Below are 24,067 nucleotides of genomic sequence, written 5' to 3' on the forward strand. Positions count from 1 at the left end.
TAAGGATATAAGTGACCAAGTTTGCTTTGGAATGAGGCAAAAGAAAAGAACATTAAATCAGGGACTACTACATTACTGGATCATTACTGCGACTCTGGAGGGTCTCAGTTGTACTGCTTATGACTAACAATGAATTTGACAATGTGTTTCTTGTTTTTACAAGACTAGGTAAGTATATGTGTACATATATAAATATATGTATAAATAAATTAAAAAGATTTTTAACTAGAAATTGTGTCTTATTTATTTGATACTAAAACATGTAGGACTGTTTTAATAAGTCTCTGAAACCTTTGATGATTTACTAATTTCTTGTTTGTAGAGTGTAATAAAGTCCAGTTTTTAGTTTTAGTTTTAGTTTTTTTGAGCAAAAATGTTTAAGCAGCTAAGTTTATACTAAGGTTTCTTTAAGTCATTTAAATTTTGTTTAACATGAAGCGAAACGCTTTTTTGCTCTCGGTTGCTTAGACCGTTTGGCAAAGTTCCGTTGCCATGCCAACATATAAACTGACATGGCGTCCCTTCTAACAGACCCCTTGTTTGAAGTCTCTGGACGGGGACCTGCACCCATTCAGAGCTTTTATCATTTTTCTGTCACTAAGTCAGATGTAAGTAATGTCAGCTTTGATAAGGGCTAATGCTCATTAAAATTTTGCTTAATTTTCTATTTTCTAAGAAGCCGTTTGCGCCCATGTAGCGACTTCGTAGCAAGAATAAACGTTCAGTTAAGGTTATAACGACGGTTAGCTAACTTAGCTGTAGCCAATAAACTTAAATTAACATTAGCAACTCTATCGGTTTAGCATCCTCACCTGTTTGCTACTTATTAACAGCAAGTTACAACCTACAAGGTAAAACAGGGATGTCAAACATAAGGACCGGAGACCAGAATCGGCCAAGACGAAAACTCAAATTAGGCCCACTGGACAGCTTTGGAATAAGTGAAGGGACACATACATGTTGGACTTTTAACTTAATTTACATACGTTTACAACTTTTTCTATTTCTCCTGATAAAGCCCTTCTAGTCCAACAGCAATGTTCCCGTTTTTTTGTTTTTTTTTTGTTATTTAATTAATTTCTGAAAAAATCTTGTGTTAACCGAGATGTACTGTTGAAATTGCACGTATTCTTCTTGTATTAACGTATCCCAGGGATTAAATATGAAGTTAAATTTATTTACAATGACTGAAAGGGGAGTTTCACTGGTCCGGCCGATCAAGATCAAAATCAAAGTGCACTGTATGTGGCTCACAATGTAAAACATGACACTCCTGCATTAAAATGTACAGATGTCTGAATAGGTGTTGTTTTTACTGCATTGCTTTGCTTTTCTACTCGGGACATAATAGTATACAGTACAATAGAAAAAGGATTATCCCTCTTTACAGCAGAACTGGCCCATGGGCCCCTCACCTAACTGTTCAGTATGTGTTTCTGAATTGTTTTACTCAAATTGTTTTACTTATTATATGTAAATACCGTAGAGTTGTATGTCTATAAAAATGGAAAAATGGTGGTTGTAAATATCATGATCATAAGTCATACTTTGACCTGCTATTCCCAGGTGATATGGAGATGGTGGAAGATATCTCCAAGAATTGTAGACAGGTACTCCAAGCCAGGGGAGCTGAAGCAATCCCATGAGGACTTCTTGGATGACACTTGGCTGCACAGTAAGGCCTGATCACATAAATCATAAAGTACATCACATAAATATAGCTAACCTATTAGCTTTTTCCTTAAGTAAAGAAAGGTAAACACAATGGAAAATATGCATCTTATGACTGAACTTGGTCATGTTCATTAAAGACTTTTAACAGTGGGGAAAAAAAGACACACACACAGGTGTAAAAAAAGTTGTTGCCATACTGACAGGTTAGAACTTAAACACAACAGATGGTAATGGTGCTTTTCCTACAGGGAGTTTTTGTAGTTAGGGTTACTAGAGATTTTTTGCGTGTTTGAATTATCATTGCAGGAACAGCACAGGCCAAGCAAATTTGTTAACAATGGCTCAGTCAGTCAGCAACACCAGGATGATGGTGTTGTGCCACAAAAGCGATTGTCTGCCAAAAGAAAAAAAAAGAAAAAAGTCTTGTTTTTTTCAAGAGGGCAGAAGAAATTGCTCATAACAAATAACAGAACAGTTCTAAAAAGATATTTGTGTGAGTGTCCCAAAAGAACTGGATTGATTATAATGTGGAACGCAGAGTAGTTATAAAAACAGGTAATTTCTCTGTTTTATATGTAACCCTTTTGTAAATCCTGTTGTCTATAGCCTGTTTACCAACATAAGCAAATATATATCATACACTGTATTTACTGTATGTGAAAACAACCTTAATGCTTGTATATGGATGACAAATAGAGGCTTCTTTCTAGGTGAGGTCCGCATGGTTTTCGGCCTTCGAATCTTAGAGTACACCACAGCTTTGTGCCGAGGCCATTATGATTATCTGGAGCACTTGTCTGATTCCTTACTTCTGCGGATAATAAATTATCTGGAGCTTGAGGATGTGGGTCAGCTGGGACGAACATCACGCAGGTTCAGAAAGGTGAGTTTAATAAACATGCAAATAAACTTGCTGCCAAAAATAAACTGCATCATTGGATATTAAATGTGACATCTGTTTACCCTTGCACATTTTGTCTTCTGCCGTAATAAATCATCAGGTCTTAAACTGATGTTGCATTTTATTCCTATATTCAGGGGTGCACATAAGTGGTCCGCGGGTGCACATTCGCTGTCAAAATAAAAGACACGCACTAGATAAGAAGTTGCAACGCGCGTTCGTGTACATGTAAAAGGCACTGTTTTTGTCCGCTAGAGTGGGATTTTCACGCCACATTCTGCACCACATCTCTGCGCGTTCATCATTTGTTTGAAGCCAGCTCACCTCCTGCAACCACTTTTCCGAGAATACACGCTTCTTTTCCGGTTCGGACTCCTTCTGACATTTCTTTGGAGGTGGAGGAACACCAAAGTAATTGCTTAAAGGAGTTTGCTTTTTCGACATCTTTAAGAGTACTAAACAAATGTCTGAACATTAAACGCGCGTTGCAACTTCTTATCTGGTGCACGTCTTTTATTTTGACAGGGAATGCGCACCTGCGGACCACTTATGTGCACCCCTGCCTCTATTGTTTTTACTGTCTCTTATGCTCAACACACAACATATTTTGTTATGCCTGGTCTTCAGCTGTGTGGATCAGAGGAGTTTTGGGAACAGGCGGTGCATCGGCATTGCAACACCGTTTCGGCTGAGGTGGCATCTCTGGCAGTAGAAGTGGGGTGGCGTACTATTTTCTTCACCAACAAGTTACAGTTGCAGAAGTTGATCAGCCGCAGGAGGCTCAAGACCAAGGGGCAGACTCCTGACTCAGACACGAAAGAAGAAGAATCTCCTGGCGAAAGCTTGGAGACAAATCAGGCATTCTGTTCTGAGGAGTCTGACCTTGACATCTGCAGTCTTAAACCTGGCACTGGCACTGGCAGTGGCTTGGATTCCAGCTCTCGCTGTGATGTTGACCCTGATCCTGGTTCTGAACCACAGTCTGGCTCTGATTCAAGCAACTCTGTGACTGACCAGTTCTTGGAGGGCACAAGGTATCAGGTTGAAACCCTTACTCAGAGCAGAGTACTGAGCAGTGGAGTAGGAGACTACAGTACAGATCCAGACAAGATACTGAGTTAATCCTTTTATCAGATGTCCCCTAGTCATGTGGTTTAGGTTTACTGTTAAAGTAATATGCTGTCTCTGCATATTCAGCGTCCATAAAATTAGTTGTGTGTAGTTTATCTAAAGATGTTTTCTTTCATTGATAAAATGTAAACTAATTTGTGCTTGTTTTATCATCTGCAGTTTGTTGTTCCATAACTTTTCTCACTTAGCAATTGAGCATAGTCCAAAATTGCTGTAAAATACATTGTGGAAGTGTGTAGCTAATGTAAAACATTGTAGGTTGAAAATAGAAATAAATTTAATCTAAAACATGCAGTTCAATTGTCTGACTGTCATTTAATTTTGAGTCTCAGAATAAACTTGCTGCTTTGTTAGGATAAGGATCAGCTTTGCTCAGAGAGACGTGTTAAATAATGATGAGGTAATTACACAATTATTCATATCTGGTAATAAAGCAATATGAGTTTTAACTTTAACTGGGGTAGATGCTGTCACTGAGAAAAACTAACACCTTATTTTGTACCATTTTGCAGGTGATTCAAACACTTCTTTGACAATGCAGTTAAGTTAGCAATTATCATAGGTTAGCAGTAATCTAGGAAATAAATGAGCCTGATTTTATCAGCTGACATCAACTGGATTCTGTTGTACTTCAGTTTTACTGTGAACATCACATTATATATTAATGTTTACCCTGTCAGTGTTACATTCTTAACAAGGAAGAGTTGCTTCAGCCCCTGTGAGGTCACGTGGTGTTATCCAGCTAGCCAGGAGATGTTTACTTGTTGCTCTCCTATTGGTTGGGGCCTACAACACTGTAAAAGGGAGGAGCTATGAAATCCTTGTCAGGTACTCAAGTATCTGTCCAATCATGCTAGTCCTTTTTTTCTTTCTTTTTTAATTAAAGGGACACAGACTGCTAAAGCTAATGGTCCATTCTGGGTTCATTTTGGGCATTGTTCTTCTCTACCTTGTCATGTAAGGTTGACTAGATTAGTCACATGACAAAACAGGACTGTTTCTGCAGCTTTTGGGTCAAGTTGCAAATGAACCAAAAGCAAGAGGGCAATAATTTAGCAACTTTCCCAAATACATCTGTGCAGATGGATGCCTGTATTTGTAACTAAAACTTGAATTGTTTTTGGGCAGGAAACTGTGGGCAGGGATTAGCCAGAAGGAAGTATCAACCACCTGTGCTTCTGACCTGCAATGTGTCTTCTTAAAGGGACACTACTGTGTCTGTTCTCTTGTCTCTGCTGGTGATTTTCCAAGTCTCTGAGTCCTTTTGACTCTGACTTACAGCTTCTAGAAGTCACGTTCATCATCTTATGGGGTTTTTCCAAGTGACTCTACTGTCTGATGGATGCGTGATTACAGAAGGGAATCTATAACTCATTTTGCTACAATCAAGGTTTCAGGTCATAAAAGTTAGAACTCTTATTTAGTAATCTTCCCATTGAGTCTTGAGTTCATGATGTCATTCAGACAGTTTTGTTTTAAAATTCCTCGGTTTGCAGATGAGCGCTCCTCTGATTGTTTTGCTTTCTTTAGTCTTCCTGATAAAATCATGATAAACAATCAGAATCACAAAGTCACCCGTGTGAGCTGACGCGCTGCCAGATGGTAATCTGGTGGTGAACTCATTTCCTCTCTTCACCAGCAAATTCAAACCTTTGGTTCACATGAAGTGAGTGTGCCTGAGTAGGCAAAATTCTTTGTTAGCTGGTGACTGCCAGGGTCTTTGCAGATGTTTGCATGGCTGTCTGTTTTTGTGACTGCACAGACTTGTGTCAGAGACACTTCAATTCAATGCACTAAATATGGATGGTGGGCGCAGACGTTTAATAGGAAAGACACCTCCTCTGTGATTTTTGCACCTGTCTATCTGTGTCTTTGTTCACAACTGATGATGCAGTTTATGCTGCATTTTTGATTGGGTAGTTATTTGTTTCAGTCACACACATATATATCTGTATATTTTGACTGGATCACAGTTGATGTTTTCAAATTTCTGTGAAATCAAAAGGCTTAAGCAAACTTCACCACCATCATCCAAAGTCCGTTCCCTCTTCTATAAGAAGTGGTCACTCTTTATAGGGGCTTTCATGTGCCATTACCTCTACATCAGGCTGCCTATACAGTCTCCATCTAAAGCATCTACACCTCAGCTTTTGGTTTTTGGTCTTGAAGCTTTCTAAGAAGGAACAGAGAGGACAATAGACCATGAAGTCTTAATATTTTAGGGTTTTCTATATACTTCATGTGTAAGCTGTCCCAGAAAACCACATGTAACCACATAATTTCTTTAGGGATTAATAAAGTATTCTGATTCTGAAAATAAATTCCCTCCCCCTGTATAGCATCTTTGTTTTACGGTATTCCAACCTGCTGTTCTGGGAATATTATCTATCCACTTCCTCTTTTTGTGGAGTGGTTTGAAAAGGCGGTAAGAGGATTGAGTCAGACCACGTAAAAACCACATAATGGACCATGTGGGAGACAGGATGAGAATGCTCTGCCTATCTTAACCTTTACTACCTGAGGCCAGGCTAATCATCCTAAGGTTCAAGGAGCAGGCTGCTCAGAGATTAATTATGTAAACCAGAGAATTTCAAAAGTAGAGTAATGAAAATAGTAAAAATTGTATGTTCAATACAATACAAAACATACAAAATAGAAGAATGTATGTTCTTCTGCTTTATTTTTAATCTCACTTGCATACTTGGTTATGGCTGGTGCCATACATATGTTTGTCTAAATGAGTTCATGAGCTCCGTGACAGTTGGCTGGATCAGGAGAGATCGTTTGTAAAGTAAGTGGGAACCTACAGAGTGGCCGTAGATCTTTCAGCTTACCTTACTCTGACTTCTCTGACCTAGTAAAAGATGAAACCTTTGGTCTCTTTTCATCCCCTCAGGAGGCTTAAAGTACTTCAGTGACACTGATCCATTTACAAGATGATTGACTTTTGACTTGCTGAAGTTGTCTTCAGCAGGTGGATCCCAATATGATTATTTTTAGTTAGAGTTTAGTGAATTACCAGTGAACAAGATCTAAGTTTAATTAAGGTCTTTCCTCATTGTAACTGCATACAAATTTAGATGGCAAATACAGCAAATTGAAATTTCGCTAAGGAAACTACTGTTTTCGCTGTGAGATTTCCTGCCCTGCCCTGCCACACTGCTTGCTCTTTGTGGTCTTTTTGAAAAACAAAAGTTTAAAGATTGGAGATTTCAAACACTAAGCAAAGCTCTTGATCTTCTGTGGGGCACTGAGAGCTTGAGGCCATTTGAGAAAGGATTAGCTAATATTATCCAAGGTTTATTGTACTGAATTAGCCTGCATTATCATAGCTGGCTGGTAGGACTCCTGCCAACAGTAACAAAAGGAAAATACAAAACTTTTCTTTAATTTCAAGAAAAAGTTGCAACAATTAAATTAAAATGTTGAATTAATACATTTATTATACCATTTATAACATATGCATATTATTTTATGGTATAAATCATATATTCATCTGTGTTGTATATACATATCTATGTGTGTGCACTGGAATGTACCCTAATATAGCAAATTTATCGCAATTAGAAAAATATCAGTGGTTGGCTAATATACATATTTGGCCTTTCCTTTGTTGTCTCTCTGTTAGGCAGTAGCCAAGTCGCTCACACGATTAAGGTCGTATTTGTCAGGCTTTTATAAAGTGATCACTACCGAGCTACTGGAGCCACACTAATCCAATCCTGTATGTTTCTTTGACACGTGTACACTTCCAAAGATGGGGACCACTGCTGATGTATGTTTTTCTCTCTGTTGACTTTTACTCATACAAAAAGTAATTTGCATTTTACATTATATACAGCAAATAATGTACATGCTATAATTTCCAAGATTCAAAACTCTAGCCTTCACATGCAACAGATTAATTTATGATGGTCTGCTCCACATGTCTGTTCAACAGCTCCTCAGATCAGTGAGCTATACAATCGTATTGTGGATAAATGATAACACCCTAAATATGAACTAAGTAAACATTTGGCTGTTGTCTAAGAAAATAGAGTCTTGTGGTAAGCGTTCTCTTGAATGTCCTCAGTAGGTGTCATTGTGACGTGCTGATCAGTGATGAATGAGGTGAATCATGAGAATGAAAGTGTGAGGGCAAAAAAAGAAGCAGACAGATTAGCAGCAAGCTCTCTAATGTATCTGCTCTGTTGAGTCTGGATGAGGGGAAAGAGAAAAAAGTAGGATGCTGATGAACTACATTGCTTGATCGTGACACACTCTTCCCAGAGTACTTTATGCTTATTTCTGATCTTTTACTACCTCAACATTAAATGCATAGTCAACAGAACTCACTGAACTACTCAAAGACTACTGAACACCATGAATAAATATATAGGGCTACAAAGCCTCTTACCACAGAGCCCGCTTACGATTCCCTTTCCGTGCTCAGCATCCTTGAATAGACCACACAAAGATCCTTAAGCCAAAATCCCTCCCTGGTATTTAATTCTAAATGAGTAATTACTGGGTGTGTCAGTGTGTCTTAGGTTTGCAGGTAGACTGGGTAAGGAAGCTCATTTGCACGGTGGCTTTTGAGCAAATTGCGCCATCACACAGACACACATTCTGAAAGTGTCAGGGTATCCATCGGCACCCACTGAAGAACCCAGTTTCTCAGAGGGGACAGACAACATACAGCTGTCAAGATGTGTGACATGGGGGGACTGGATAACCTGGTGGCCAACACGGCCTACCTAAAAGCTCAGGGTGGCGATGACAAGGAGATGAAAAAACGGCGTCGCAGCTTGTCTCTCCCCAAACCTGAGGCGTGCACGTCAGTACGAGCTACCATTGAAAAGGACTTTACATTGCTTTGTGAAAGGCAGCCTATTGGCAAAAAGTTTTTCCGCGAGTTCCTTGCAAGTAACAATGAGTTTAAGCTTGCCGCAGAGTTCTTGGATGAGTTGTATGACTGGGATCTGGCTGAAGGAGCAACAAAAGACAAGGCACGCCAAAACATCATGACCAAGTATTGTAAGGCTGACTCCAAGAGCTTTCTGACATTTCTTACTGGAGAGGCTGCTGACAAATGCAAATCTGTCACCAATGCCAATTTCGAGGAGGTGATGAAAGGCAAGGTCCAGGACGGTGTAAGAGAATTTCTGAAAGGAAAACCCTTCACAGATTATCAGGCCAGCCCGTTCTTTGACAAATTCCTCCAGTGGAAGGAGTACGAGAAACAGCCCGTCAATGACAAATACTTCTATGAGTTCAGAACTCTAGGAAAAGGAGGCTTTGGAGAGGTAAGCATGCAAATACATCTCAATTAATTTATTTGAGTTGCAAGAGTCATCCCATTACGACCATAGAGTATGGATAAAGCTAAACTAAGCTGTAGAGGTGTGCTCTACACATAATTACACATATAAGTAAATCACATCTTTAAGTTTTAACATGTCTGAGACTGACCATGAAGTCATATACCACACAGGCATTAGAGCTTAAATTTTGTCTTGCGTTTCACAAGGTATTACTTTGTTTAATTGGTTTAGGGATTGTGTCTTTTCAAAACACCTGAGGATTAAAGAACATATGAAAGCTTTCAACCCAGTAACTGAAAGTGCACTTTAATTTAAAATATTATATTTTTAAAGAAAAAAAACTGCTGTGTAAGCATATTAACTGAGCAGTAATTATATTAGTGGATTAGTGGAGAGCAGTATGAAATTATGTAAACGGCAAAAATAAAATGTATTGAGAGGCACCAAAAATATATGTGTGTAAAAATGCTTTCATCATGGCTTAGGCTGACAGTGTCTAATGCACTGATAGAGGACCCACAATTGAACCCTGAGGAACTTTTTTACTGTCAACTCAAGCTCTGACAAACAGGCTTAAATAAACAAACATTTAACAATGCAACTTGCTCAGAAAATTAATACAATAGAAGTCCAAAGAGCAATTTAGTCACCAAAAAATTATACTATATCTGTTTAATGTAAATGTGGAGATTTTGGCGATAACCTGGTGAAGATTTGCTGTGACTGTTATTGCTTTGTGCTAAATCAGCATACACAGTGGTTGAGAGTTAAGCAATGAGTTCAGTCTTTTCATTTAGCTAGTAAAGTAGAAATCACCTTTGAATTATAAACAATGATAAGTGAAGTGACTTTTCAGATAGTGGGCCTTGACTGCAAGAGAGGTGTCAGATTTGTCAAGGCATCACTGGCAAGGGTCAAGCTAGATTATCATCTTAAACATTAAGTCCTGCACCACTCTCTGGATTTTAAAATTATTTATGATCATATTTAGTGTGAAATTCTGAAATAGGAACATTTAAGTTTTAAAGGATAAGTCACATCTATTTTCTTGTGTACATTTTGTTAATACTAAAGTAGAGAGTGGGAGCTATCCGATCAGTCAGTAAGCTACCAAGAGACCAGGCTTTTTTTTTTGTAGTAAAATAAATTAAAATGATTTGATTAACATCTGGAAGCTAACATTCCTAACAAGTAACGTGTTTTCCTCCAGGTATGTGCTGTTCAGGTCAAGAACACGGGCCAGATGTATGCCTGCAAGAAGTTGTGTAAAAAGCGTCTGAAGAAGAAGGGAGGTGAGAAGATGGCCCTGTTGGAGAAGAAAATCTTAGAGAAGGTTAACAGCCTGTTCCTGGTCAACTTGGCGTATGCTTATGCCAACAAGACCCACCTGTGCCTTGTCATGACCCTGATGAATGGAGGAGACCTCAAGTACCACATTTACAACATAGGCTACGATGGCAAGGGTGTGGACAAGGGCATTGAGATGAAACGCATCATCCACTACACAGCGCAGATCACCACTGGCATTCTACACCTGCACGACATGAATATAATATATCGTGACATGAAACCAGAGAACGTGTTGCTTGATAGCCAAGGCCAGTGCCGACTTTCAGATTTGGGTCTGGCCATAGAAGTCATTCCAGAGAAGACTGTCACCCAGATGGTGAGTAGATGTCCCACACGACAGTGATGTTATAAATTTAGATGGCAGGTTTTTCTTTTCCACTTTTAACAAGATGCAGAACAACAAGTACACTGAGTTTCACTCTTAAGCTCTTAGAAATCTGTTAGCTTTAGAGCCACAGCTATATGATGCCAGGACTGATTATAGGATTTCATAGTAGCTCCACAGTGTAGTGGTTTACACATTTCCCTAACAAGCAAAAGACCCCTGGTTTAATTCCAGGAGGATTGCATCAGGAGCAGCATCCGGTGTAAAAACTCAAACATGTGGAACTACCCACTGTGGTGACTCCTTGTGAATGAGTGGGCAGTCAAAGTACGGTAGAAAATATCTACCATAAATGGGCTGTTAGCATAAGGCATATTTTGCTGCTCGCAAAATATCCTGTGCTGACTCACGCTCTTATAGACATATTTTTGTCAACTCATCATAAACCACACATATACATACACAAGCTTTGATTTCCACTACGTCTTTTTAAATTATCCGAAGACAGGTGGAGGTAAGATACTGGGCAGATGTCAGTCCTGGTTTGGCGTTTACTTTAAATCCGGACAGGGATTACTGGATTCCTTAAGGATCTGTGCGATGAGAGTCTCTGAATCGATTATATAAGTCATTTGATCCTTTAGCGGTCAGATTATAGCTGGGCTATTTATAGGCCACCATTTTGTGCTGTGGTTATGTTAGAGATCTTGCAGGTGCAGTGCTTTTAAAAGTACTGCTTGCTAAGTGTAAGAAGGTCTCCCTGAAGAATCTGGTCACAGGGATTTAGTTATTTCTGACACCTTAGCTGTGCTGCACTGTCTTTCAACAGCACATACATAGCATATCAGTCTCTTGCTTTACTCCCAAGAAAAGGAAATAGAGATACAATGTTCTCACTGAGTTCACGATGCCACACCAGTAGTTGCATAATTAATTAAAATGATAATAATAATTGTGATTTCCTGACAAAAACACGTTTTTGACAAACGGTAGGTAATGCTAACACTAAATTATACCCCACTGTACACATCTAAGGACCAGGGTTTCTTTAGGACTTACTTGCTGCAGCAAAGAGTAAGCTCTTGGCTATATGAAAGTCCAGTAAGCTCATTATCATGTACTCTGATGCTCCTCAGCCAGCCAAAGTGACTAGGCTAACCTTTACAGGCAAGGCTGGCTTTGGACCCCTAATCCTCTTAGTGGAATTACACAAGTCTGTCCCAGATTAGATTGACAGATCCAGGTAAAATGTACGCTGAATATGTTTAGATGTGCTAGTTTGCAAACACGTCTGGAATGGTTCTTTAAAAACACACTAAAACCAGATGAACTTTGATTTCAATTTATGACATGAGTGGTCATACATGTTTTTGTTTTTTTTAAGTTGCACAGGGAACAAATTGGAAAATGAATGCATTTTACTAGTTTTGCATGCTTGGTGTCTTGTAATATAAAATACATAAGTAATGTTTAAACAGTATATAGCGTGCCAGTCAGTCACAGGGCCGACATGTAACAGGCAATACTTTAGTTTCCATTCACCTAGTCTTTCTATCTTTGGACTGTAGGTGGAGCACCTGGGTATACGTGGAGGACATCCTAGCTCCACACAGAATACTTTCAGTACATAGTAAATGCATTTTTGGTGTCACTATAGCAGGACAGTGAATCCTGTAGTTCCTACTGTTTGCTTGCAGTAGCTTTTTAAGTTTTATATCAGTTTACTGTATATGTCCATTAGTAATTCATGGCTATGTGCTGTCTGGTATTATTTCTGCTGGTAGCTATAGTATCCAAAAATGGCTGTCCCTTATATAAGAGGCCGGACAGCTCTGTCAGTGCGTAGACATACACAACTCTTGACAGGTAGTAGGCTTAGCAATAGGATTAAGCTCCTGGTCCGAGGCTACATGTGGGGTCATATAGGGAAAGCAAGGATGACATGGGAGCAGAAGGGCAGGAAGAAAGTAGGGAATAGAGTGACAGGTGAAAGTTAGAGACAAGATGTGAAGACTTTATAAAGATTTTTAGCTCTCTTCTTCTGTTGAGGGGTATGGCCACATGCTGTATAATACTATACCTACTTTTTGCTTGGTGTTAAGTGCTTCCTCCTTAAATGGTCTTACAAGTTTCAAGTTTCGTAATAAATATGAAGCACCTTCCATTAGGTCAGAATATCTAATGAAGTGTTTTTTGTATTTGAATCTCATATTCGTCCTTTATCTAGGCTGGTACTGGAGCCTACATGGCCCCTGAGCTCCTGACCAAAACCCCATACAGGACATCAGTGGACTGGTGGGCCCTGGGCTGCAGTATCTATGAGATGGTGGCTGGCTACACACCTTTTAAAGGCCCTGAGAGCAAAAAGGAGAAGGTTGAGAAGGAAGAGGTGCAGAGGCGCATCCAAAATGAGGAGCCAAAGTGGGAGCACAAGTGCTTTGATGCACTAACCAAGGACATCATCCAGCTGTTCCTCAAGAAGAAAATGGATGAGCGTCTGGGCATGAGGTAAGTGGCTCTTTTATCCAAGAAGTTTATTGCCATTTGTGAACTTAATGCTAGTATAATGGATGTCTAAACGCTGCCCTTGAGTTGCCACATGGATCGGACATTGCAATTCACAAACTCTGATGGAGAAGTGTATTTTTTGTCTTTTCATTAGGAACAACATGGAGGATCCCAGGAAACACGAGTGGTTCAAGACCATCAACTTTCCCCGCCTGGAGGCAGGGCTGGTTGACCCTCCATGGGTCCCCAAGCCCAACGTTGTCTATGCCAAGGACACTGGTGACATCGCCGAGTTCTCTGAGATCAAGGGCATCGAGTTCGACGCCAATGACGAGAAATTCTTCAAGGAGTTTAGCACAGGCGCTGTACCCATCCCATGGCAGCAGGAGATGATCGACACTGGACTATTTGATGAACTCAATGATCCCAACAGGAAAGAAGGTGGAGGAGGTCTCGATGATGACAAGAAGTCTGGCACGTGTACATTGCTGTGAGCAGCCACATTTGATACGAAACAACCGTGTTAACATTCAGTATTTTGTTTTCTAAACTCGTGTAAAAAAGAAAAAAGGTTTTACGAGAGGCGAACACGAGTGTGTCTGTCGAGAAAGGCGCACCGTCCCTCTCTTGTAAGGATGTCCATGGCATAGGGAAGCAGTAAAGTATGAAGGATTTGACAATGTGTTTCGAGCACTGTCGCTCAGGTTCACAGCTTCTTTTTCTTTTCTAATGTTGTAGCTTTGCAACGACTTTGACCATAAATGACTGCTAGGAGAAAGTGTTACTAAAGTTTTCATTAATGACACACATTAGAGGAGTAAGAGGAGCAAGTTAACGCAATATGTTTGTGCCAGAAATACCTTATAAAGTTCCTGTCTAAGAGGTTCAGTGAGTGTGGTTTTACCAGCTGAAGCAGTGTTGTGTTACAAGCAAACAGGAACAACCACACATGTAGACATTCAACAGAATTGGAGGAGGTTCATTGGTAGCGAACTGTAGAATTTCAGAGCACTTTCCTTGCTGTCATCAGATCACACTGTTTCTACGACGAAAGTGCTTTTTATCTAACACCATGTGGAGGACATAATTGTGTTTTTTTAGTCACCTGTTGTGATCCTAAATCTGACAATTAGGATTGCATTTACACTGAATGTTTTAGTTTTATAAGACCAACTGTTACAATTGTATGTATTGTATATAAAGAAATATATATATATATATATCTATGCACAGAGAGAAAGGAAAATATTGTATGTAAGTAATTTATAATATAGAATTAAATGAAAGAGAGTGAAGAATACCAAAAACCTCTTCAGTGAGTCCCTCTGCTGTTGGTGCTGTGAGCCTCTGCTTGTAGTGAGAAATGGAGACTCTCGCTCTGGGATTTTGGGGGAGAGATGAGCGCTGAAAAAGCAGCTCATTGCTGCACATAAAAGATTAAAATTTAGACAGATTGAGCAATAAATTGCTGAACCAGGAATGCACAGGTTGCTTTATACTGGCCCTGAAACGCTAACTCGGGGCTCCTTTCTTAGTTTGAGGTTGTTGGGCTGAGTCTAGAGACTCTAGAGAGTTTTTAAATTTCCAGATCTTGCGCAGAGGTCAGTTTATACAGGTAATTTTAATAAGTACACGATGCATGTAAATATAAAATGAGAGGAATTGCTACACTAGATGAAGTACAGCACAGCAGACGTTTCCTTGAATCGTGACTCATTTGAATAAATTAAAATGTCTTTTAAAAAGTGTCTTTCTTCACTCATGAATATTCATGTGTTTGTCATTTGTTGTCACCTTGAAGCCTGAGCATTTCCACCACCAGCGTCAGAGAGCGGCCCAAATCGAGTCACACCGCGCATGTTCTCTGGGCTAAATATAACCACAGGGAAAGTGCTGCGGAGAACTCTGGAGTAAAACCTAAAAATATCAGTCGCATTAATCCCTTTAGGATGCTGACTACATTCAGGCTGTGCTCCAAACTGGCAGGTTTAGCTCATAGCTGATAAGGCGATAACCAGTGTTATCCTTGCGCCTTCTTTGCTCAAATCAGCTTCAAATCCCTTCAAGTTCTGTAGCATCTCAGAACTGTAAAACATTTCACAGCTTCATCACGTTTGGTCTCTCCTTTTTTAGTGAAATATGAATGAAATTAAAAGTCAACCTTTAAATGTATCGGGTGGCTGTGATGGCTAGAAGGGGAAAATATGAAATGATTATGGAAGACACTAACACATGAAACACTAATTTATGTGTGAGTTCTTCATGTCAGAGCGGTTTATTTTACGTTTGCCCACCTCCTTCGTCCATACAGCTGAAGAAGTGTACTTTCTTTTGTCTCCAGTACCAGTTGTTCAGCCCAACTCAAGGACGGTAAGAGCTTAGCAGAACTTAAGGTGGATTCTTGCTGCAGCTAAACCCCGACAGATTATCTCATGTAGCAGGACTTGGGTTCAAACTGCTGTTGACAACGAAAGAACTGAGCTGCTGCAGCCCAGGGGCGCTGCAGGAGCCGGGCAGATGAAGGCGCTGTGAAATTAGAGTGGACAGGTGTAATCCGAATGCCTCTACTGATGTATTCTGACCTCTACAGCCATTTCAGACTCAGTTGCAGGTCTGGCCTTTTGCACAAATACCAGGCTAGACTAGGTTTCTGAGAAATGAGGAAAAGACTGTTGAGGTTATAAAGATGAACAAATCTTTACAGACTAATGATTGTTTAGATTTTATTTAAGCATGTACCTGCTAAGTTCAAATGCCACACCAAGACCTGCTCCCTTGCAGTTCGTCATCCAACAAGCAGCACTGTGTTAGTGCCACGCGCACGCCTAAACTATTCTTGCTTCTGGCTCCCTCGTGTGCCAGCAAATATGTGCTGCAACTGCGGTGAGAGTACTTAGAGGCTGAAGATAAACAATCCCAGGCTTCAATAAACAACTGCGGTCCCTCATTAGCTCTCTTTCCAGTCCCAGAGGTATGAAGCAGAATTGGGAATTTAAACAAGTACAATTATGTAATTTTATGATGCATCCAAAAATACAATTAAACATTCCTTTGTTCAGTCACATGATGGGCGAAATCAAGATGTGCCCTAAAAATGAATTGATACATGTATGAAAACATGTCCTTGTTAAAGATTAAATAAGTGTTTCGAGGCCTTTTGGGGGGGGTTGTGACCCATTACAACAATGGTGTCTGGGTTTGGCTCTGGGCATCAGGTGTCTGAGTTGTTATCAGTTCCTCCAAACACAGAATCCCCCTCCATCTTTACACATGGCTTCATTTATGTAACTGTCCCTGGACAAAAGAGGTCAGATCATTGTTATTTCACAAGAGGAAGAAAAGCTGCTTCTGTTTTCAAAAATCTCCCGTTTCACTGCATCCCAAAGGTGCTCTGTTGGACTGAGATCTGGTGACTATGGCGGTTTGAGTACAGCGAACTCACTGTCATGTTCAAGAGCCCAGTTTGACATCATTTGTGCTTTGTGACATGGTGCACTATCCTGCTGGGTGCAGTCACAAACACAAACTGTGGTCAGCAACAATGCTCGGGTAGGCTGCGGTGTTTAAACGATACTCAGCTGGTAATTTTGACGATCAAAGTGTGGCATTAAGTGCAGCAAGAAAATGCGGCAGGTGGCTGAACTGTTGATACAAGGAAGGATGGATCCATGATTTCATCTCATTTAAATTCTGGCCCTACCATCTGAATGTGACTCAGCAGATTGGACAGCGTTTATCCAAATCTTCTCTTTCTCCAGTTTTGGTGACTCTGTGCAAATATTAGCTTCCGTCTCCTGTTCTCAGGTCTTCTGCTTCAAGGTTTGACATGTTGCACATTCAGAGATGGTCTTCTGCATACACTGGTTGTAATGAGTTATTTAAATAGCTGTTACCTTCTTATTACCTTTAGGAATCTGACAATTCTCTTCTGTCCTCTGGCATCAAAAAGGCATTTTCTTCCAGAGAACTGCTGTTCTCTTATATTTTCTCTTTTTCAGACTATTCTCTGTAAAGAGATGATTCAGAGTAATCAGCTCAAACGAGCACATCTGCCACCAACAACCATGCCTTTCTTCTCCATTCTGACGCTCCGTAATCAGAACTTCAGCAGGTCATCCTCCATGTCTGCACAGAGTGTTTACTATATTAGATATTGGTGCAAAAAAGCAAGTTGTTGTAAAGAATCAGAATCAGTGAAGTTTGACTTGGATGCTGACAGAATTTAAGGTAGAATTTGAATGAAGGAAAACAAAACACAACACAGGACTCCATTTTTTCTTCAAAATCACTTATCCCACAATTTATTTCATCAGGTCTTAAGGCACCCTGAAGAGATGTTACAAGTTGTTTGTTCAAATGCGGGTTCCTTTTAAGACTGTGTAAACATAGCTTTGAATAAGATATTTTCCTGTAAATCTTTGTTTAAATTATTTCTTTACAGTGCACAGACATTGTGTTTTTGTGACAAAAATACAGTGTGAATTAAGTAAATATGGTAAGATAGTTTATATATATATACATTGAAGAGTAATAGATCGGCAGACAATCAGATCAACAGGCTGAAGAAGAGAGAAAAACTAACAATCTTTGAGACCCAGATAGATATACAGATCACGTATAGATATACAGTACATAGTTACAGTGAACTTTTGAGTTTTGCAACAACGCTTCTTCCAGCGCCTCTCCGCCTTAAAAGCTAATTTTTACACCGTACCTTCTCGCGAGTGAGTGCGCGCCCGTGTCGCCTTGAACCACAGTCGACACGACGGCACCCCCCGCCCCCTGCCCCGCGAGGTGGTCTCAAGTCCCGGAGGGCTCACCCACGTGTTTGCTATTGCAGTGGAGAGGTGAGTAAACAGGAAGACGGGCAGACAGACAGACGGACATGCAGACAGACGGACACACAGCACAAGACTGGGTTGTGGCTACGCGGACCACAAGACAAAGATCTATCTATAATTCCCCTAAATATGTTATAGGATCACAATGTATTTATAGTAGAAAGGGACTTTGTAATTGGCATTTCATATACAGGGATACAGTGGCTATACTTGATTATCACGGTATGTTTCCATGAAGTCTTTGTGATGTGCGACGAATAATACTCTGGAGATGTTCTACTTTCTCAGTTATACTATACAGCAAGATAAAAATCCTCTCCACACTGATGATAATACTGAATCCATACAGTTTAAGAGATGAAAGCAACACTCTCTTCCCTGGCAGCGGGAAGCTCTAAAAACAAATTTAAACAAAATTGTTTCATCAACAATTACACAACAGCTCCAAATGGCTTGGTTGCAATGGCTATAAGTTATCGAATCACGTCAATACAAATAAAGAAAAAAAAAAACAACAACAAACGTAACTGAGCGGAGGATGAACAGTGCAATAGGTGAATGGGGAAGGGGGGGAAGAGGGGGAAAGGGGAGGGAGGGCGTGTGGATGGACGGACTCACGAGCGGAGCCTGTGCTTTGTTATGAGGGTCTTTGAGGAGGTCAGCGAGGAATCGTTAAGAAAAGAAAAGTCAGAAATGTCATGAAAGCAGCATGTGGTACCACTGTCTCGCTGACTGTGTTGTGCCACATCCCAAAATGCCGCCTTTGTGACGTTTTGACGATTCCTTCTTTTTCTTAAAAAAATAAAATAAAATAAAGATAAATCCTTAGTGGGCAGCTTCAATTAGATTTCCTTTCACAGGCTGTATATTTGCCTTTTACTCCACCACCTTAACCCTGAACGTTACGCGGCCCAGGAATTTATCCCGCTCGTCGTTGTTGCGCAGGTTGGTGCCCTCTACCCTGCACTCCACGGCCAGCTCCTTGTTGTAGTCCTCCTTGGTGAGCAGCAGCTTCACAGCCACCAGGGGCTGCATGTAGTTCTCCTGCATCAGGACCGAGGCGATCATTTATTAGTAACACATCACTTATTGGGCAGGTTAGTGGATACTGTCCGGCTGTAGTTAAATACTTACATGGGCTTTCTTGCCGTAGTAGGGGAAATACATCTTATCAATGCGGCCCTCACTTGGGAAGTAGTGCATTTGGACCGGGTGGTCTTTCTGCAAGGCAGGACACGTCTCAGAGTAAAGATTTTACAATGAAGGAATTCATTTAATGTCGAATTAATGAGACATATTCCGAGACCACATGAAACGGGACGGAACAAGACAGAAAAGTGAGGACTCTCTGCTGTCAGCGAGGAGGTTTAAATGAAGTGGAAAACACGATGCGTTCCGCTCAATCCAAAAAAGCGACATTTCTGGCAGAAAACGTACACCGAATAGATTAAAATAGACTTTAGAATGGCACTAAGACTGGTTTAGAGTCACCTGCATAACGGCATGTTACATAATGAAAATGTGTTAACACCCCTACTGGCCTTATCCTGTAAAATTTACATGTTTATCTTACCCTAAAGCCATCAGTGACAGCATGCAGGAAGATATCAGACACAACACAAACAAAAAGAAGGAAGAAATGAAAGCGAGATCAACAGAAAGAAAACAGTGAAACTGTTATGTTTTTGTATGAAAGAAATAAAAAAGACAAAAAATACACATACAAGCCAGCAGGACAAGTGTAATGTAGAGAAAATGCTTTACTTTGACCGTGCAGTTGATGTAGGGATCCCCAATTGGCTTCAGGCCAATAATCTACGAAAGGAGAGAAACAGGAAGAGAGGTTGAAACTGTGCATGGCTGCTGCTTGCGTGGGTCCAGAATTAGAAATCATTTATTTTTGGGAACAAATAAGTGGAGAATAGAGGCTGTGCGGAAAACAGGAAAAGGACGCGTGTTTCCCTGGATCTGTGAGAAATAGCGAGTGTTACCCTGTTCATCTTCAGCAGCACACAGGGTTTTCCTTCTTGATATCCAAAGTCGGTGTCGGAAAGGCCAGAGCACAAACTCAGGGATGTCCTCCTGAAGGGACAAACTTTCTTTGTCATCTCACCGCCATCCTGCATGTAATACTCTCCCGGAATGCACTCCTCGTTGTTCTCCTGCATCGAATCGTTGTATCCTGATGCAGAGACAGAGATGGATTGAGGTACAGCGTATTCAGATATTTGGCAAGAGTCAGTGGAAAAAGATCGGAGAGAGGGAGAGTGGTATTCATTTTATTACAGCTCGCTTTCAATCTGTTTAATTTATCTGTGCATTAGAGCAAAGTGCACTTACTTTGCAGGAAGGATTCCAGATGGTTGACATAGGTTTTGTAGTTTTTTGAGTCAGATTTGTTGAAAGTAATGTCCAGTGAATTTGGACGAATCACCAACCCTGTAACGAGACATAAGGTAAACGAAGGAAAGCGGTGAACACATACTCACACACGCCCTGAATGCGTTTCAGGTAGGTGGTGCTGTGGGGATGGCACTGTGAGTTGGACAGGCCCTCTCAGCACTTGAGCCAAATAAAAAGCCACTTTCAGCTGCTCCCTTATTCACACGGGGTCGCCACAGCGGGTAGCTCCGCTTATTTGATTTGGCAGATTTTTTTACGCTTGATGCCCTTCCTGACACAACCCCAAAGGGATTTGTGTCCCTCCCGGGATCAAGCTGGGAAGCTTTCACTCGTTAGGCCAATGTGTAAACCACCATACTACGGAGCACTGAAGCCAAAACGACAATAATATTTGCTGCAAAATTGAGATCATTTATGAATGTTTTATAATCTAATATGATTGTGAACTTTTAAATAAAGAATAATGTTGGTCTCTGAAAGCTCTGTTAACTCCTCCAATCCAAGATGAATCACCACAATACAATCAATCATCTAATAAAAATGACTGGAAACACAAACCAGACACAGCCATCAACTCAGAGGAAGCCAGATTTACACATTGAACATCAACACAAAAATCGAAACTATCAACAGCAATCAGCATCGATTACTGTCAGAGATGACACCAAAAACACAGCGCCTGCACCTCAATTTTTATCTTTCAAACACTGTTATGTCCTGCCAAAGCCATCGATGATCTCGTAACAAGTACGCCACATTTTATACAACCACACTGTCCAGCAGCAGGTCTGCATCAGCGGTTATGAATAACAATCACCCTGTTATTAAGTGTCATTTATGCTGACGGTATGTTGGCAGAGCATAAAAAAAAATTGGTTCTGCGTACAGCTGAGAGTTTAAAAAGTACATTTTCAGGATTCGCCCTGAAGCCCTTCATCATGGCATTGATGTCCATCTGGTAATAAATGTTAGCCTTCTGTTTGTCAGCGAAGAAATAGCAAGTAGCATAGTTGGGCTGTCACCATGAGTACTGTAGTAGAACATTGCTGATTCTGATAATCTATTAAAAGGATTCATTTGGAAATCTGAAATTCACTTCTGCATGGCCATCTTCATGCTGCACTCCTGCTTACAGGTGTGGTGACTGCACTGTGGGCAGGCAGATCAACTGAACCCAAGTAACCTTAGATCCATTACATCTGCTGTTAACTCTTTACCCCAAGCCTACCAGGATTAACCTTTAAAGCTCAGAAGTTAGTGAGGGTGGTCTCTTCCTGTCTACCCTTGGAAAAACCTGGAAACTATTCTAATGGTCATCAAACCACGCCTATGCAGAGTTATCAAAACTCGTCATTAAAGGTGGAGGTGAATGATGTCCTAATACGCAGATATAGAAATAATCATGGTGAATTTATGCTACAAGGTTGTGTCTGTTTGGGTTGGTATTCAGTGTGGAACCATGGGTTCCTGCCAAGCAGTCCTCCAAAATCAACAACACCTAGTTCAAAGTAGATGAAGATGCTGATTGGTTGTGGGGGGGAACAGGGCAGGGAGTTCACTGTGAACGAGAAAGGGGGGAAAAACATTGCGACTTTTGGTTATCTTTGATCGTCTGTGGGCTGTAGAACCTCTTTCCCCTCTTTATACGCTCGGAAAGAAAACACTCAGCCAACAGCATCCACTGGTGATATCACACAGGAAGAGTCTTCAAAATAGATCGATGTAAAAAGCAGCTGTTATGCAGCGCTTTATTGTGACAGCACCTTATTGGTGCAGGCATTAATAATGAATGCCTGGATGATTGATGCTGCCAGGAACAGAAAAGGAAAAGTCCAGTTACTCCTGTGTATTTTAATCTTGAGAGATACTAACCTGGCTCTGGAACGCGGTCTCTGTACCTCGGCACATAGTCATCCAGAGTGAGCAGCATCACCCACATGGTCAGAGCGAACATGCCGGCCAAGAAGCAGTAGAAGACCAAGTAGAACAAGAGGATGAGTGCTGGAGGATGTCACGGGAGGAAACACATGAGAGAAAGAGAAAGAAGACGGTGATGAGATAAAAAGGGATTCACTGCGATTAACTGCACATTTTAGCCATAGCCTTACGCTTGATTGCTTTACATTTCCCCTCGTCTTCAGGTCATTTGAATGAACTGTCCCTTCGAGGGAAACCATTTTGAATATGGGAGGAAATTTCACCGGCTGCTAACAAACGTGAGGCCCCATTTCACTTCTTTTCAGCCCAAACGTGATTCAAAGATTGCTGCAGTTTCTCGGGGCATCTGCTGTCTCATTTATATAACTGCAGGGAGAGAAAAAGCTGCATTTATGGGAACATCTGACTCAAAATGGTTCACCATCATCCAGCCTGCACAGCACGGATGCCCTCTAAGTTGCCAAAAACGGGGGGTGGGGGGTGGACCCCTCAGCTTCCCGCTGTACACCCCCCCCCTCCCTCATTCCACTCCAACAGTATCCCACAATGCACCTGCCTGGTGCATAAAAGAGAGAGAAAGAGGAGAGAGGGAATCCCATTTGACCTTGACAGGCATGCTAATGTGGGCGGCCATGCAACTGCAATGGAGCATCCCACTGCACAGCAGCACAGGGGCGCAGGCAGCCTGACAATCTGCGCTAGCCTATAGGAGCCGGCTGCTGGAGGGAGGGTACCCCTGTTACTACCTTACTCTGGAAATAACTGGGGGATTATTACATAAAATGTATGGCCTGATCAGATATTGATTGTGCCTGTGGCACATTCCTCAGCTATGATGAGCATCTTTCTCAGCTGGGCTCTGCTGTGTCAGTGCAGGTCCCGGATAACTCTGTTAATGCAGATGCTGATCATTCATTAAATTATATATATATATATTTTTTTAAAAATGTACAAGGCTGCTGTGACTGATTATCGCCTGCTTGGCTGTTTTCCCCTATGCAGCAGAGACAGACTGCTGCACACCTCTGATAGCATCATTTATCTTGGCGAGCCTCTTGGTACAGGCTTCTCCTTTAACACCTTCACACAGGCCCGTGATGGCTTCTCAGCCATCTATGTGGCACTCATTTAAATCCATCCACACAAAGACATTTATAGGAGGCTTTATACCGAAGAGACACGTGGCTATAAATGCTTTGAAAATGAATATAAGATTAGGTATAAGCTCCGTGAATGTCAAAGCGCGGCCACTAATTGACTGCTGTGTAACGGGGATCCTTACCCCAGCTGCTGGCAGTACGACCCAACAGCTCCCCGGTTCTCGGGTTGTAGATGGAGTCCTTCCAGCTGGACACGTTCTCCTTGTTGGCCGCTTTATCCTCGGTGCTCGCCATGGTGATGTGTTTTTTCTTTTTCTTTTTTCTTGGTCCCAAAATGTGCCGTTTCTCCTCCCTAAAAAAATGCAGAAAGCGCAGCGGGCGATGTAATGAGGCAAAAGAAGCCGGCGAGGCGGCAGTGAGTGGTCGGATCAATGATTGGGGAAGGAGTGGGCGGTGTAGAAAGAGAGGGAGAGCAGAAGGAGAGAGAGAGAGAGAGAGAGAGAGAGAGATGCTCTGGTGGAACAGGAAAAAAAGGTGAGGAAAGAGGGGAAAAAAATCTGTGACGTCCACACTGGGCCTAACGTGGCAGCTGA

The 24,067-nt window shown here is 41.1% G+C and overlaps 3 protein-coding genes across 3 annotated transcripts; 2 read left to right on the forward strand and 1 right to left on the reverse strand.

Moving 5' to 3' along the window:
• The first annotated feature begins 419 nt into the window (after positions 1–419).
• fbxo36b (F-box protein 36b) lies at positions 420–4,006 on the forward strand. Its single transcript, XM_026149809.1, has 4 exons — positions 420–608; positions 1,567–1,675; positions 2,385–2,557; positions 3,203–4,006. The coding sequence occupies exons 1-4, from the start codon at positions 513–515 to the stop codon at positions 3,695–3,697; spliced, it is 873 nt and encodes a 290-aa protein (XP_026005594.1). The 5' UTR covers positions 420–512; the 3' UTR covers positions 3,698–4,006.
• Positions 4,007–8,014: 4,008 nt separating this feature from the next.
• Positions 8,015–14,419, forward strand: grk7a (G protein-coupled receptor kinase 7a). The gene is made up of 4 exons (XM_026149724.1): positions 8,015–8,991; positions 10,220–10,675; positions 12,912–13,192; positions 13,347–14,419. Exons 1-4 carry the CDS (start codon positions 8,395–8,397, stop codon positions 13,684–13,686), a joined length of 1,674 nt encoding a protein of 557 aa, XP_026005509.1. The 5' UTR covers positions 8,015–8,394; the 3' UTR covers positions 13,687–14,419.
• A 3,040-nt stretch (positions 14,420–17,459) lies between these two features.
• atp1b3a (ATPase Na+/K+ transporting subunit beta 3a) lies at positions 17,460–23,980 on the reverse strand. Its single transcript, XM_026149816.1, has 7 exons — positions 23,657–23,980; positions 22,309–22,437; positions 20,374–20,472; positions 20,025–20,215; positions 19,798–19,848; positions 19,168–19,254; positions 17,460–19,077 (listed from the first exon to the last, which is right to left on the reverse strand). Exons 1-7 carry the CDS (start codon positions 23,766–23,768, stop codon positions 18,910–18,912), a joined length of 837 nt encoding a protein of 278 aa, XP_026005601.1. The 5' UTR covers positions 23,769–23,980; the 3' UTR covers positions 17,460–18,909.
• Positions 23,981–24,067: the final 87 nt, after the last annotated feature.

Source organism: Astatotilapia calliptera, chromosome 18 (genome assembly GCF_900246225.1).
Source record: "Astatotilapia calliptera chromosome 18, fAstCal1.2, whole genome shotgun sequence".
Taxonomy (NCBI): Eukaryota; Metazoa; Chordata; class Actinopteri; order Cichliformes; family Cichlidae; genus Astatotilapia; species Astatotilapia calliptera.

Excerpts from the sequence above, each read along its gene's own strand:
- fbxo36b (XM_026149809.1), top strand. The coding sequence starts at position 513 with ATGGCGTCCCTTCTAACAGACCCCTTGTTTGAAGTCTCTGGACGGGGA. Across the intron at positions 1,676-2,384 it reads GGATGACACTTGGCTGCACA|GTGAGGTCCGCATGGTTTTC; the intron begins GTAAGGCCTGAT and ends GCTTCTTTCTAG. Across the intron at positions 2,558-3,202 it reads CATCACGCAGGTTCAGAAAG|CTGTGTGGATCAGAGGAGTT; the intron begins GTGAGTTTAATA and ends CCTGGTCTTCAG.
- atp1b3a (XM_026149816.1), bottom strand. The coding sequence starts at position 23,768 with ATGGCGAGCACCGAGGATAAAGCGGCCAACAAGGAGAACGTGTCCAGC. Across the intron at positions 20,473-22,308 it reads AGACCGCGTTCCAGAGCCAG|GGTTGGTGATTCGTCCAAAT; the intron begins GTTAGTATCTCT and ends GTCTCGTTACAG. Across the intron at positions 19,255-19,797 it reads ACATCAACTGCACGGTCAAA|AAAGACCACCCGGTCCAAAT; the intron begins GTAAAGCATTTT and ends CCTGCCTTGCAG.
- grk7a (XM_026149724.1), top strand. The coding sequence starts at position 8,395 with ATGTGTGACATGGGGGGACTGGATAACCTGGTGGCCAACACGGCCTAC. Across the intron at positions 10,676-12,911 it reads AGAAGACTGTCACCCAGATG|GCTGGTACTGGAGCCTACAT; the intron begins GTGAGTAGATGT and ends TCCTTTATCTAG. Across the intron at positions 13,193-13,346 it reads GATGAGCGTCTGGGCATGAG|GAACAACATGGAGGATCCCA; the intron begins GTAAGTGGCTCT and ends TCTTTTCATTAG.